The following is a 15,206-nucleotide window of genomic DNA, read 5'->3' as shown; positions in this document are numbered from 1 at the left end:
CTGGTGAGGAGCCTGCGGGTCTGGTGAGGAGCCTGCGGGTCTGGTGAGGAGCCTGCAGGTCTGGTGAAGGGCCTGCGGGTCTGATGAGGGGCTGCAGGTCTGGTGAGGGGCCTGCAGGTCTGGTGAGGGGCTGCAGGTCTGGTGAAGGGCCTGCAGGTCTGGTGAGGAGCCTGCGGGTCTGGTGAGGAGCCTGCAGGTCTGGTGAGGAGCCTGTGGGTCTGGTGAGGAGCCTGCGGGTCTGGTGAGCAGCCTGTGGGTCTGGTGAGCAGCCTGCGGGTCTGGTGAGCAGCCTGTGGGTCTGGTGAGCAGCCTGCGGGTCTGGTGAGGAGCCTGCGGGTCTGGTGAGCAGCCTGTGGGTCTGGTGAGCAGCCTGCGGGTCTGGTGAGGAGCCTGTGGGTCTGGTGAGCAGCCTGCGGGTCTGGTGAGGAGCCTGTGGGTCTGGTGAGGGGCCTGCAGGTCTGGTGAGGAGCCTGCGGGTCTGGTGAGGAGCCTGTGGGTCTGGTGAGCAGCCTGCGGGTCTGGTGAGGAGCCTGCGGGTCTGGTGAGCAGCCTGCGGGTCTGGTGAGCAGCCTGCAGGTCTGGTGAGGAGCCTGTGGGTCTGGTGAGGGGCCTGCAGGTCTGGTGAGGGGCCTGCAGGTCTGGTGAGCAGCCTGCGGGTCTGGTGAGGAGCCTGTGGGTCTGGTGAGGGGCTGCAGGTCTGGTGAGGGGCCTGCAGGTCTGGTGAGGGGCCTGTGGGTCTGGTGAGCAGCCTGCGGGTCTGGTGAGGAGCCTGCAGGTCTGGTGAGGAGCCTGCAGGTCTGGTGAGGGGCTGCAGGTCTGGTGAGGAGCCTGCGGGTCTGGTGAGGAGCCTGCGGGTCTGGTGAGGAGCCTGCGGGTCTGGTGAGGGGCTGCAGGTCTGGTGAGGGGCCTGCGGGTCTGGTGAGGGGCCTGCGGGTCTGGTGAGGAGCCTGCGGGTCTGGTGAGGGGCTGCAGGTCTGGTGAGGGGCCTGCGGGTCTGGTGAGGGGCCTGCGGGTCTGGTGAGGGGCTGCAGGTCTGGTGAGGAGCCTGCAGGTCTGGTGAGGGGCCTGCGGGTCTGGTGAGGGGCCTGCGGGTCTGGTGAGGAGCCTGCAGGTCTGGTGAAGGGCCTGCAGGTCTGGTGAGGAGCCTGCAGGTCTGGTGAGGGCCTGCAGGTCTGGTGAGGGCCTGCAGGTCTGGTGAGGAGCCTGCAGGTCTGGTGAGGAGCCTGCAGGTCTGGTGAGGAGCCTGCAGGTCTGGTGAGGAGCAGCTGTGGGGACTGGGGTTGCTTAACCTGAAGGAGCCTGGAGCGAGGTGTAGGTCGGTCTCTTCCCTCTAGGATGAGAAGAAACGGTCTCAAGTTGCACCAGGGGAGTTCGGGTTGGATATTAGAAGCCATTTCCCGACTGAAAGGGTTCTCAAAGCCTGGCACAGGCAGCCCCGGGAGCGGGTTGGACCCCCATCCCTGTAGGTGTTTGAAAGAGGCAGAGCTGTGGTGCAGAGGGGCGCGGTTTAGCACCAGCCTGGTTGTTCTCATGGCCCTTCCAGGCCTTTTCCTGGAGAATCAATGCCACAACTCCGTTCCCCTGCCAACGGCAGGGCTGGGGCGGGGGGGGCGAGGGGGGGGCTGGGGCGGAGGGGGCGCTGGGGCGGAGGGGGCGCGGGGGGGGCGGTGCGGCTGCCCGTGACGTCACGGTGCTCGGGCCGGCGCCGTGCCGCGCTCCGCCGCTGGGCTCCTGCGCCGGGGGCGGCGCCGCGCCCGTGGGGGCGGGCAGGGGCGGGCAGGGGCGGGCTGCCGTATCCGGCCGACAGCGGGAGGCAGCCGCGGCAGCCATTCGCGAAGGGACGCTGACAGCCCGGCAGCATGAAATTCCAGTACAAGGAAGACCACCCGTTCGAGTACAGGAAAAAAGAAGGGGAGAAAATCAGGAAGAAATACCCCGACAGAGTCCCCGTGAGTGTGAGGCGATCGCGCATCTGCCTGGCGGGGCCGCCGCGCTCTGACGCCTTTGTTTTCCTTGCCGGCTGTTCTCTGCTCCTTGTTTTCCCAAGGCTAAACCCCCTCCCTCCCCCGCCCCGCTCCCCACCTCCAACAAGACATTAGTGAAGAGGATCGTGCTCTTTGATCTGATTCAAATTCCAGGCTGGTGCATTTTCTCCTTCCTTTCCCCCCCGCCCCGTGAGAGCCAAGCCGTGGCTGTTCTGTAGGAGTGGTGGTGGGCAGCGGGGTGTAAAGTCCCTTTTTTTTGGGGGGGGGAGGGGGAAGGGAGGAATCCGCAGTAATTCGACAGAGCGAATGCTGCTATTTTTTCCTCGGTGGCCTGCCTGCGTGGGGATGGGGGATGGGGAAGGAGCTTACCATCAGATCTGTGACAAGGGAGAACAATGAGTGGGTTAAGCCAAGGTCTGCGCCCTGCTTTCCCTTCGGCTTTATTTTAGCTTCTTCTCGCCCTGTTCTTTTCCTTCGTATGGAAGCAAAATGGCTCTTCCCAGTCTTTTCTGCCCTCCTGTTTAATCATCCTGGGGGGAGGGAAGAAAAGACAACAACAGCGAAACGCCCCTCGATAAACAAGGTCATCTTCTAGCAAAACTTTGCTCCCTCATCCTGAGGTGCCTTTGTGGGGGTGCCTGTGGAAAAGGTACAGCCTTATAATTAGTAGTAATGCTTAAGGGGGAAAAAAAAGGAATGACAAATCAAATTTATTGTGGTGTATATATATGTGTGTGTGTGTGTATTTATCTATGTTCCTTTTAATAAACGTTTTGCAAGTGTTATGTCTTTCCATCCCCACTGAAGAGGTATTTACTGCCCAGGGGTTCTGCATGCAAAATAACTTTGAGACTTCCCTGTAAATCTAAGGACAAGGGGGGACAGTTAGGTCCACATTCTTTCCTGACAGGGTAAGACTGGTTTTATTTTATCTTAGGGGTGGCCCTCAGCTGGATTCACAGAAGTTTTTGGGGGTCAGCATTTGGGTGCATTTGCTTTCAGGACTGCCTGGCAGAGCGTAGCAGGCTGAGCACGCAGCGGTGAAGTGTCTCTGCTTCTGTGCTGGATGGTGAGGATCGCAGGGTGTTCTGTTAGGTCAGGAGTGAAACAAGCTGTAAACTGAGGATTAACAGGGCAGCTGATCATGATGGATGTGTCTGGAGGAGCTGTGTGGGGAGCCCAGGAGATACTTAGCAAGAGATATAAGAGGTCAAGATGGGGGGGCATCCCCATGTCATCATGGAGAACGGCAGGACCAGAATAACTAGGTATGCTGTAGTTAAGAACGGATGGAAACAACACTTGGTGAGGCTCAGATGTGAAATGTCAGGGCAAGCCTATTGTCAGAGCTGCAGCAGACAACTGTTCTTTAAATCACTACTGTCTCTGCCCTTCCTGACAGCAGGAGCCTTGAAGATGACATCCTTTTGGCTGCCTACGCTGCAGTGCCCTGACACATCTCAGCCTTTTGCTGAGATTATACTGTTAGCCACAGTCACCATCCAGCAGCACCAGACATGCAGATAATCTGTGCCTGCCCTTTGGATTCTCTGTGTGGGTTGGTTTGTGTATGTGTGTGAAGGGTTTAGTGCTTCAGAAGAGATACCTGTGTCAGCAGGCAAGCTGACTACAACTGATACTCAGATTAGGAGGGTGCCTCCATTCCTCCTCTGCATCTTTGTGAGAAGGAGATCTCTCTTATGATCAGTGATGATCCAGTAGCTGAAAGGGGCCTACAAGCAAGCTGGGAAGGGTTTTTTTTACAAGGGCTGGTAGTCATAGGACAGGAAGGGATGGATTGAAGTTTGAGGAGGGCAGATTGAGAATGGAGATTAGGAAGAAATTCTTTGCAGTGAGGGTGGTGAGACACTGGAACAGGTTGCCCAGGGAGGTCATGGATGCCCTCTCCCAGGAGGTATTAAAGGCCAGGTTGGATGAGGCCTTGAGCAACCTGGTCTAGTGGAAGGTGTCCCTGCCCATGGCAGGGGAGGTGAGACTAGATGATCTTCAAGGTCCCTTCCAACCCAAACCATTGTATGAATTCTATAAATGATCTGATTTAAACCTTCCCTAGGGGTTTAGAGGCCTCAACACTCTCACCTCTTCTCACAGACATGGTTTCTTTTCCTTCATTATCTAGTGAACAAGCCTCATCAGTGTCTCTAGCTAGTGCTACTTGCCAGTCCTTTTTGAAATAGGAGGCAAGAACTAAAGGTGTTTCTCCAGTGCACTTAATTATGATAGATATTGCTTGTTGGATATAGGATGAAAACGTGTGCAAGGTGTTGTTATTCAGCCTGCACCTGTTCACTGAGGTTGTGGAACTGTCCTTCCTGCACAGATTCACAGAATGTTGGGGGTTGGGAGTGACCTCCAAAGATCATCCAGTCCACCCCCCCTGCCACAGCAGCATCACCTAGGGCAGGTCACACAGGAATGCATCCTGTCAGGTTTGGAATGTCTCCAGAGAAGGAGACTCCACAACCTCTCTGGGCAGCCTGCTCCAGGGCTCTGGCACCCTCACAGGGAAAAACTTCCTCCTGTTCACATGGAACTTCCTCTGCTCCAGTTTGCACCCATTGCCCCTTCTCCTGTCACTGGACACTACTGAGCAGAGCCTGGCTCCATCCTCCTGACACTGCCCTTCACATCTTTATAAACTGAATGAGGTCACCCCTCAGGCTCCTCTGCTCCAAGCTAAAGAGCCCCAGCTCCCTCAGCCTTTCCCCATCAGGGAGATGTTCTGCTCCCTGCAGCATCTTGTCCTGCCACAGGCTGCCTGAAAGAGCTTGAATGCCTGGTTCTCAGTGAGGTGCTTCAAGCTCTTCAAGTAGCAGAGCACAGGGATGAGATGTCCAAGCTGCCATCTCTATGGTGCGATGTGCTTTGCAGATCCTCACCTGGATCTAGAAGAAATTGAGTTAGCATTGCACTTTGTCCAGGCTAAAACCAGCAAGCTCACCATCATAGCAGTTTTCTCTGCATAGTGCCTCACTGCTGTGACACCACCATTTTGTATTTGAAGAAGGCTTAGCCCACAGCAGCTCAGCCTTTTCTGTTACACAACAAATGAAGCTGCTGATTTGGCTTGCCAAATAGCTGTGGGAACGTGGAGCCCATAGAGGTGGGTCCCACAGTGTCTCAGATGGAGCATTTACAATTACAGGGTGTAACAGAATTGAGAAGTTGAGGAGCTCAGGCAGGTCCACCTTCTTGTTTAGGTGGTTAAAATGGCTTCTGCACAACAGCAGGCCACAGGGGTTGACTTATGGAATGCATCTCTTGCCAGTTTAAAAATCAGGATCACAAACCCCCCAACAAACAACAAAAAAACCCCAACCCTGCCTGCAGTTTGTGGTTTGGTTTTGTTTTTCTGCACAAACACAGCAGTTCCAAAGGTTTCTAAGGCTTTTCATTGCACGAGATCAGGTCACTTTGGAATGCTTTCTGCTTCTGAGGTAAATCTTTTACTTAGCTCTGGTAACAAAAATTTCCCTGTGACAGATCTCTTGGTCTGACCTTAGAGGTGCTGAGCTTCCTATTTGTCATAATGACATTAGAATCATAGAATGCTTTGGATTGGGAGGGACCTCCAAAGGTCATCCAGTCCAACTCCCCTGCAGGCAGCAGGGACATCCTCCACTAGATCAGCTTGCTCAGAGCCTTGTTGAGCCTGACCTTGAATATCTCCAGGGATGGAGATATCCCTCCCTGGACAACCTGTTGCAGTGTTCTACCAGCCTCACAGAGCAGAACTTGTTCCTAACATCCAATCTAAATCTACTTTTCTCTTATTTCAAACACTGCCCCTCATGCTGTCACTGCAGGCCTTTGCAAACAGTCCCTCTGCAGCCTTCTTGTAGCCCCTTTCAGGTACTGGGAGGCTGCTCTAAGATGTGCCTGGAGCCTTCTCTTCTCCAGGCTGAACAACCCAACAACAGCCTGTCCCCATAGCAGAGGTGCTCCAGCTCCCTGATCATCTTGGTGGTCCTCCTCTGGACCCTCTCCATCAGGTCCATGTCCTGCAGATGAGGTCTCAGCAGAGCAGAGTGTCAGAATCACTTTTCTCCATCTCTTGCCAGGCTTCTTTTGATGCAGGTTGCCATTGGCCTTCAGGGCTGCAGGTGCCCATTGCTGGCTCATGTCCAGCTTCTCATCCCCAAGTGCTTTTCTGTAGGGCTGCTCTCAGTCTCATCATCCCCCAGCCTGGACTGATATCTAGGATTGCCCTGAGCTAGGTGCAGGATCTTGCGCTTTACGTTATTGAACCTCATGAGGTTCTCCTCAGCCCAGCTCTCCAGCCTGTCCAGCTCCCTCTGGGTGGCATCCTATCTCTCAAAGTTCTCAACTGCACTACTCAGCTTGGTATCATCTGTGAACTTGCTGAGGATTTGTGTCAAAGGTCTCAGGGGGTCAAGTTACCCAGATGGTGGCCTGTGGGTTTTAATTGTTAGATTATACGAGTACGGAGCTGTCCAGAACTGTATGAAGTAGAGAAAGGATAAGATTTTCAGAGCAGAAGACAACTGCTGAAGAACTAAGGATTGGAAAAAGCCTAACCCATAATATTCCCTAATGAGCTGTAGCTCTTTAATTTTTTGCTTCGTTCTAGAGCACCTGGTATTGGTGAAGGCAGAAATGAGGATGTGGGCACTACTGGGAGTAGGGCTGAAGTGTGCCAGGCAGTTGGGAACTGTAACCTGGAAACAGTTCAGCTAGTTTCGGTGTTCATTTCTTAGCATCGTGGCAGCTCCTTCATACTAAATTAACCTGCACTGGTCCCAGCAAGGTGACCTGCTTTCTTTTTTTCCCTTGGCCATGGTGGTTTATTTTTATGCCTGTTCCAGTGCTTACTGCTGCAGTCTCCGGCTCCCAGCCAGTGATTCTAAGTCTCCTCACCTGTCTGTGCTTTATTGTTGTATTTGTGTTGTAGATGAAACAAATTCCTGAAGGCCTGCTGGTAGCCTCCCTGTCTTTTCTTCCACTGATGCTTTTTTCTGGTCCATTTTGTTGTGTGGTACTCATGGTGTGTTTGTTGCTCTGTCTCACTCTCTCTCCAGGTAATTGTGGAAAAAGCACCAAAAGCCAGAGTACCTGACCTAGACAAAAGGAAGTATCTTGTGCCTTCTGACCTCACAGGTAACAAAAGCCCTTCCTTCCTTCCTCATTTTCAGTCAGATTTCAGAAATGCCTTTACTTTGTGGTCAGCAGCAAGAAGATACCCAGGCAGACTCAACATCTTACCATGAGGCTTTCAGGATAGGCTGAGGGAGCTGGGGTTGTTCAGTCCAGAGAAGAGAAGACTCCAGGGGGGACCTTAGAGCAGCCTTCCATCACCTGAAGGGATCTTACAGGAAAGCTGGAGAGGGACTTTTCATGAGGGTGTCTGGAGACAGGACAAGGGGGAATGGTTTGAAGCTGAGGAGGGCAGGCTTAGACTGGATCTGAGGAAGTTCTTCAGTATGAGGGTGGTGAGACTCAGGAACAGGCTGCCCAGGGAGGTTGTGAATGCCCCCTCTCTGGGGGCATTCAAAGCCAGGCTGGGTGAGGCCTTGGGCAGCCAGGTCTAGTTGAGAGGTGTCCCTGCCCATGGCAGGGAGGTTGGAGTAGATGATCTCTGAGGTCCCTTCCAACCTAAGCCATTCTAGGATTCTATGACCATTACCCCAGGTTGGCCTTGTTGTATTTATGTACCTTGCAGCCTGGATGACAATATTCTCTGAGGTCTTCTCAGGTATCCCACTGATTTAGGTAATCTGTTTAGCTGACTGCTAGCCATGATGAAAATAAGTCAGTTGTGTGTCATAATCATCAGTCAGTGATGACCTAGCTGCAGAGCTGCCAGAGGCTGTATCCTCCATGCTGGAAGAGGCAGGCCCCATCATTTTCCAGCTCTGTGGTTGGAGTCATGGCTACAAAGTTCCTTTTCCAAGTGGTCATGGCTATTTTGTGTGATGACATTTGTTTTCATTTGAGAACATGACTGAGTTACAAGAACAGCATTTCTTTTTCTTTCTGCATACAGTGGGTTGTGAAACACTTTCTTATGCAACGTAGCTCAAGCAAATAGTAAGGAGTTTGTTTTCAGGAATGATAGGATCACTTACACCAAGGTTAAACTCTCCCAAGATGTCTCTGATCTATAGAATTTGAAGGTCAATGTAGTTGGGAGGTCTTCCCACTAATCCCCACCACTGAGCATTTCAGACCATGGTAGGTAAAACACGGATTTAGATAGCCCCTGGCCTGAGGCATGAACCTGAGAAGCTGCAGGCTCCGAGTGGATTGGCTGCTAGTGTGGTCAGTCAGGAATTTGCTGCTTGCTTTCTCTGTGTTGTTCATTTCTCCTTACTTGGCATGTAAAGCATGTGACTTCCACCACCAAAAGAAAACAGCCATGGTTAAAGGGTTCTCAAGCACTGGAACAGGCGCCCTGGGGTGGTGGCTGAATCCCCATCCAGGGAAGTGTTAAAAAGAGGCAGAGATGTGGTGCTGAGGGACATGGATTAGCACCAGACTGGTTAGAGAGCGGTTGGACTTGATGATCTTTTCCAGCCAAAACAAGTCTTATGATTCTATGGTTATGGTTATGCAAGGCCTTTGACACCGTCCCCCACAGCAAACTGCTGGCTAAGCTGTCAGCCCGTGGATTGGACCATTACACTCCGTGCTGGGTTAGGAACTGGATGGAGGGCCAGGCCCAGAGAGTGGTCGTGAACGGTGCCGCATCCAGCTGGAGGCCAGTCACCAGTGGTGTCCCCCAGGGATCAGTGCTGGGCCCTGTCCTCTTCAACATATTCGTTGATGATCTGGATGAAGGGGTAGAGTCAGTCATCAGCAAGTTTGCAGATGACACAAAGTTAGGGGCAGATGTTAGTCAATTAGAGGGTAGAAAGGCTCTGCAGAGGGACCTCGACCGACTGGACAGATGGGCAGAGTCCAATGGGATAGCATTCAACAAGTCCAAGTGCCGAGTGCTGCACTTTGGCTACGGCAACCCCATGCAGAGCTACAGGCTGGGGTCAGAGTGGCTGGAGAGCTCCCAAACAGAGAGGGACCTGGGTGTGCTGATAGACAGCCACCTGAATATGAGCCAGCAGTGTGCCCAGGTGGCCAGGAGAGCCAATAGCATCCTGGCCTGCATTAGGAATAGTGTGGCCAGCAGGAGCAGGGAGATCATAGTGCCCCTGTACTCTGCTTTGGTTAGGCCACACCTTGAGTCCTGTGTCCAGTTCTGGGCCCCTCAGTTTATGAAGGACATCGAAACACTTGAGCGTGTCCAGAGAAGGGCAACAAGGCTGGGGAGAGGCCTTGAGCACAGCCCTGTGAGGAGAGGCTGAGGGAGCTGGGATTGTTTAGCCTGGAGAAGAGGAGGCTCAGGGGTGACCTCATTGCCCTCTACAACTACCTGAAAGGTGGTTGTAGCCAGGAAGGGGTTGGCCTCTTCTCCCAGGCAACCAGCACCAGAACAAGGGGACACAGTCTCAAGCTGCGCCAGGGGAGGTTTAGACTCGAGGTGAGGAGGAAGTTCTTCACCTAGCGAGTCATTCGGCATTGGAACCGGTTGCCCAGGGAGGTGGTTGAGTCATCGACCCTGGAGGCGTTCAAGAGGAGACTGGACGTGGCACTTGGTGCCATGGTCTAGTCATGGGGTCTGTGGTGACAGGTTGGACTCGATGATCCTCGAGGTCCTTTCCAACCTAAGTAAGTGATACTGTTAGGTTAAAACCCCAAACAAATACACAAAACACCACAAAGAAAGCCCAAATCAAAATGTTCCTTCTTCATCTAAAATGTTCTCTTCTGTTCCTCTTCAGTTGGCCAATTCTACTTCCTAATCCGAAAACGGATCCACCTGAGGCCAGAGGATGCCCTCTTCTTCTTTGTCAATAACACCATCCCTCCCACCAGTGCCACTATGGGCCAGCTCTATGAGGTAAGCCTGGCCCACCCCTTCTACCTGTTCTTGGGAGTGTCCAGAAGAATGCATAGCCTCACAGAAGGACAACTGAAGCTGCTCAGATGGCAGTGAATGCAGCTTAGTCATGGATGTTTGAGTAGTGACCCCCTTGGCCTGGGCTGTATCCCATCAGCTGTTGAGGGATATTGTATGCTGCAGTTATAAAGAGGAGCCTGGGGAGCCTCATCATGTTAACTGATTGCTAGTTGAAAGGGTTGTCAAGTCAGGCAGTGAGTAGTTGCCCCAGCACTGAGATGTTGCTCCTAGTACTTGAACAAAGTGTTGAAATAAACTGCTTTATCCTTCAGATTTCAGAGGAAAGGTTGGGGTGGGGCAGAACATTCACACTAGCTTTCCTGTTCATACAAAAGAGGTTTCCTTTGGGCCATTAGAGGAACACAGTGTCACTGGGCAACCAGTTGTAAATATGTTGTGAAGGAACATTTATTCTTCATGCAGAATTACTTTCTTATCCCTTGTACTGTATATGAGGACCTTGTAGGACACTCTGAACGTTGCTGCACAGCATTTCTAGTAGGCAGTGTTGTTTGATTAACCTTAAAGGTCAGGTCTATTCTATTCTATTCTGGTCTATTCTATTCTATTCTATTCTATTCTATTCTATTCTATTCTATTCTATTCCTATCACAGGAGTGCTCCTCAATTACCCAGCTGTTACATCATGGCTGGTTTGCAGCCTGGGTTGATTTCTCCTTGATTTGTTCAATATCTTCATCAGTGATAACAGACAAGTGAGGCTGAGGGCACCTTCAGCAAGTTTGCAGATGATACTAAGCTGAGTGGTGTGGTTGATAAGACTGAGGGATGGGCTGGGTGTCATCCAAAGGGACCTGGACAGGCTGTAGAGTTGGGCTGAGGAGAATCACATGAGGTTCAATAAGCCAAAGTACAAGATCCTGCACCTAAGTCAGGGCAATCCTAGATTGATATCAGTCCAGGTGGGGGGATGATGAGATTGAGAGCAGCCCTGCAGCAAAGGACTTGGGGATGCTGCTGGATGAGAAGCTGGATGTGAGCCAGCAATAGGCACTTGCAGCCCAAAAGGCCAATGGCAGCCTGGGCTGCATCCAAAGTAGTGTGGCCAGAGATGGAGAGAGGTGATTCTACCTCTCTGCTCTGCTCTGGGGAGACCTCACCTGCAGTGCTGTGTCCAGCTCTGGAGCCCTCAACACAGGAAGGACATGGACCTGATGGAGAGGGTCCAGAGGAGGGCCACAAGGATGATCAGGGAGCTGGAGCACCTCTGCTATGGGGACAGGCTGAGGGAGTTGGGTTTGTTCAGCCTGGAGAAGAGAAGGCTCAGGGGAGACCTAATAGCAGCCTTCCAGTTTCCATTAGAAAGTTCCAGTATGGTCCTCTGAGCCTTGTTTGCCCTGCAACTTGTTGACAATAAGTGGACAATTGGTATGTGGACTGATCAAAGTGGTATCAAATCAACACACAGAAGTTTTCCAGTTCTGTACATGTAGGGGGGAGGGGTGACAACTGTCCAAAGTTAGACAATGTCTGAAGCTGAGGTCAGGACTCAGTTCCTGGCACTCTGCAGACTTTCTGTGTCAGTGTAATCACTCAGCATTTGCCCATGCATAAATCAGGACTAGAAACACAGCCATTTGTCAGAGTGTTCTGAAAACCAGAACTATATTTACCAATACTGAAGTATTTAGAGGTGAGTTTTGACTTGTAAAAGCCTTCCAAGTCTTTCCTCTTGATCCTGATACCATACCAGTGCTGAGATTCTGCTACACAGCTTGCAGTGGAAGCTGGGACTGGTGCAACCCTGGTTAGGCTGGGGAGTGTTAATGAGCTGCTCAGTACATTGCTGACATCATGCACAGAGCAGAGCAAAAGGGCTGGCTGGGGCTAAAAGGGATTTAGGAGATTTAAAGTTCAGCCTATAGCTTGGAAAGTTTCCTGCTCCTGGTTTTTGTGGCTTTCCTCCCACTTCTGGGCAGGGGGAGCTTCCCTTTTGTCTGTGTGTGTGGTTTGCATTTTGTCTGATCAGATTCACAGAATGGTTTGGATTGGAAGGGACTTTAAAAACCATCCAGTTCCAACCCCCTGCCATGGGCAGGGACACCTTCCACTAGCCCAGGTTGCTCAAGGCTTCATCCAACCTGGCCTTGAACGCCTCCAAGGGAGGGGGAATCCACAACCTCCCTGGGCAACCTGTTCCAGTGTCTCACCACCCTCACTGCAAAGAATTTCTTCTTAATCTCCAGTCTCAATCTGCCGTGCTGAAGCGTCAGTCCATTCCCTCTTGTCCTGTCACTGCAAGCCCTAGAAACAAGCAGCCCTGCTCCCCTGCCTACTACACATGCTGGTATTTGCCTTGGTGTTGTTTTGCATTATGTCAACAAATTTGTTGCTTTTCCCCTTCCTCAGCTCCTGAAGGTTCTCTCTTGCTGTACCTGCCTCCCTTCTCCTTGTCCCACCTGAGAGGGGATGGAGGGGGAGGGGCTTGCTTGTTAGAGCAGAGTGTGTTAAAGCAGGACAGCTGGGCTTTTCCATGTGTAGTGGTTTGTAACCCCCTGCCTCTCTGCCCTTGCAGGACAACCATGAGGAAGACTATTTTCTCTATGTGGCCTACAGCGACGAGAGCGTCTACGGCGAGTGAGCAGCAGCCCCTCAGGCAGACAGGGGAGGTGGACTGTTGGAATGGATTTGGGGGGGGAAGTGTTGGAGAGGAGGAAGAAGGATGCCTGAGAAGAGGGGAAGAGACCTGGAAGTGAACCACATGCACAATGCCATCACCTTCCATGCATTAATTGTAACCATTCTTTTTTCAGTTGAGGGGAGGGAGGGGTGGGGGTCAGTGTATGAAAGGGTGAACTGAAAGGCTAAGGAGGGGTTCAGTGCTGAGGGATGGGGAGACTCCACTCTTAAGAGTTCTTCTGTTGCCACAGCTGAAAGTAACCCCGTCCTGGAGGCTGCTAGACAAACCAGTATGGTGGAGCTCCAGGAGAGTTACTGGGCAGGATGGCCCTTTTTGTGCAACTCTTTCATTGGCTGAAGAAGGCATGCCACGTATTGTACGCTGTCCTTGTCACATCCTGCCCATGGCACAGGCTGCACTCCTGTGAGCACTCAGTGAGCTGTGAAATCCTTCCCTTTGGCTGTCACCAGGCCGTCCTCTGCCGACGGGCCTCGCTCCCAGCTGCTACCTGCCAAGCGTTCCGAGAGTTTTGTGTTTCCCATCACTTCCATCAGTATTAGAAGGGCTAACTCAGAGGGCTGGGGACTCCTCAGCTGTGAGATGTGAAGGTTGGAGAAAAGAAGGAAGTATTTATTTTGTTTTCCTTGTTGCTTTAATTGCAAGTGCTGGACAGAAAAATCCCCAGACGACCCCTTAGTTCTTTTGAGTGGAGCCAAGCGCAAAGGGCTTGAGGGCCTCAAGAGAGTGACTGCCCACTGCAGCTTTCAGACAGGACTCAGCATACAAAACATGTCCACCTTGGCTGCTCAGCAAACTTCTTGTTAGTGAGCCTCACCCAGGCAGATCCTGGAGGCTGCTGAGATTCTCTGGTTGGTTCCTAGCTAGCCTACAAGTGAGAGAGCAATTCTGGCTACCTAACTTTAGTCTCCCTTGCTGTGCAATAAGGCAACTAACTACTAATGGTCTTGTTATTGGAGAACCCAGAAAATGACCTGGCAGTGTTGTCCTTGTACCAGTCTCCTGCAGATTTAGATGTGGCAGAAGTCCTGTGGGTTTGGCCCTCCCTTCCACATCCTCTCCTTGTACAGCCTTTGCACCACGTGCACAAGTGGAAGAAATCGGTTGCTCCTGTGTGTGTACAGCAGTGCAGCTCTTGGCCACAAGAGAGCTGCTTCTAGACTGGGATGGGAAGGGGAATAGATACTCTGTAGACTTGGAAAATGATTGTATTTTAAGCCAGTGTTGTTTGTAGATGCCAGATAGATGCTGTCCTGTGCAGGCCTTATGCTGTCATGCCAAAGCAGTTTCTTCCCAGTGACACAAAGAGCAGATTTCCCCCTAACTGGTACAACTCTGGTGAAAGGAAGGACTTTGGGAAGTGAGCTGACTTTCAGGAGAATTCTGGGGTTTTAATCTACAAATCAGAGAACTGGACCTGAATTACTGTAAACATTCCTACCTTTAAGAGAGGGACCAAAGGGAGGGAAAGACAAGAAGGCTGGAAGGAGACAGGCAGATTCCAACACAACTTGGGAGGTGTTTGCTCTATTTACATGAAGTTAGAACCCAGTTCTCTGCATTCCCCAGGAAGGAGAAATTAAGATGAGAGTTCCTCTCACTAGGGAAGACAGGAAATCAGGTTTCAGCCTTCTCTGACAGTTGTTCCACAGAGGTACCTGGGGCCAAAGAGCAGGCTAGGAGTGTGAAGTGGGGGCCATGAGCAGAGCTGTGTGAAGGTCAGGAAAGGCAGTGTAGTAGGGCAGAAGGGTCACTGCCTACGGGGTAGGGGAAGTGGCAGAAGAGTGGAAAAGAAGGGCCCACAGAAGTTGTAGACAGAGTGGTTGTAACAGGCAGATGGAAAGTGGGGGGAGAAGAAGATGAGTGTGTGGGTTAGTAAGCCCAGATTTTTCAGCCTGGCCTTCAGGTTTGCTCTCCCATCATGTTTTCATCTGGAATAAATGTGTCAGGGCGAGTTGTACCTACTGCCAACTCAGATCACCTCAGCTTCTACCTGCAGTGCTCAGTCCTCTCTTTTGGTCCACTCTGCTCCAGTTACCAGGCTCTTTTTGCATCCTCTGGCTGCAAGTCTGCATCAGTCTCTTGACTGAGGAAACTCTGAATGTTCTGAGGCAGAGAACAAACCCAGAAGGCTTTCCAGTATAGAACAGAAGCCATGGGCAGGTGGTGTGCACCTCCCTGCTGCTGTCCCACTTGCTCACTTGTGTGCTGCCAAGACTTGGCTTTGTGGTGTCTCGAATGAGCCTGTGCTGAGGCACACTCAGGGGAGAAGGAGGTGGCAGCCAGGGTGCTTGGATTTGTGTTCAGACCTCCTGTTCCCTCCTGCTGCTGGGCTGATCAGTGACATTTGTGGGACTAATCTCAGCTGTTTGTTACCTGTAGAGGTTGCAGTTTAATTTAGTTATTTCCTGTTTCTTTTAACTGGATCGTGGCCCTTAGCTCTATTTCTGCACTAGTCCAGTCTTGTACAAGGTAATGTGTTGGTTAGCTGCAGGTTCTTGTCAAATAAAGGTCATACTACTTGAGCTAAATCAACCAATCAATAAAGATGCATTTGAAAACCACA

The 15,206-nt window shown here is 51.7% G+C and overlaps 1 protein-coding gene across 1 annotated transcript; it reads left to right on the top strand.

The window, feature by feature from the left end:
• The first annotated feature begins 1,777 nt into the window (after positions 1-1,777).
• GABARAPL1 (GABA type A receptor associated protein like 1) lies at positions 1,778-15,206 on the top strand. Its single transcript, XM_068141981.1, has 4 exons — positions 1,778-1,949; positions 7,046-7,124; positions 9,803-9,921; positions 12,518-15,206. The coding sequence occupies exons 1-4, from the start codon at positions 1,860-1,862 to the stop codon at positions 12,581-12,583; spliced, it is 354 nt and encodes a 117-aa protein (XP_067998082.1). The 5' UTR covers positions 1,778-1,859; the 3' UTR covers positions 12,584-15,206.

This window comes from Melanerpes formicivorus, unplaced genomic scaffold (assembly GCF_026170545.1).
Source record: "Melanerpes formicivorus ecotype bairdi unplaced genomic scaffold, bMelFor1.0.p_v2 SCAF_8, whole genome shotgun sequence".
Taxonomy (NCBI): Eukaryota; Metazoa; Chordata; class Aves; order Piciformes; family Picidae; genus Melanerpes; species Melanerpes formicivorus.
Note: the sequence above shows the minus strand (reverse complement) of the source record. Positions and strands in the feature narration are given on the sequence as shown.

Coding starts and splice junctions, on each gene's coding strand:
- GABARAPL1 (XM_068141981.1), top strand. CDS start 1,860: ATGAAATTCCAGTACAAGGAAGACCACCCGTTCGAGTACAGGAAAAAA. Junction 1,950..7,045: donor AATACCCCGACAGAGTCCCC/GTGAGTGTGAGG, acceptor CTCTCTCTCCAG/GTAATTGTGGAAAAAGCACC. Junction 7,125..9,802: donor TGTGCCTTCTGACCTCACAG/GTAACAAAAGCC, acceptor GTTCCTCTTCAG/TTGGCCAATTCTACTTCCTA.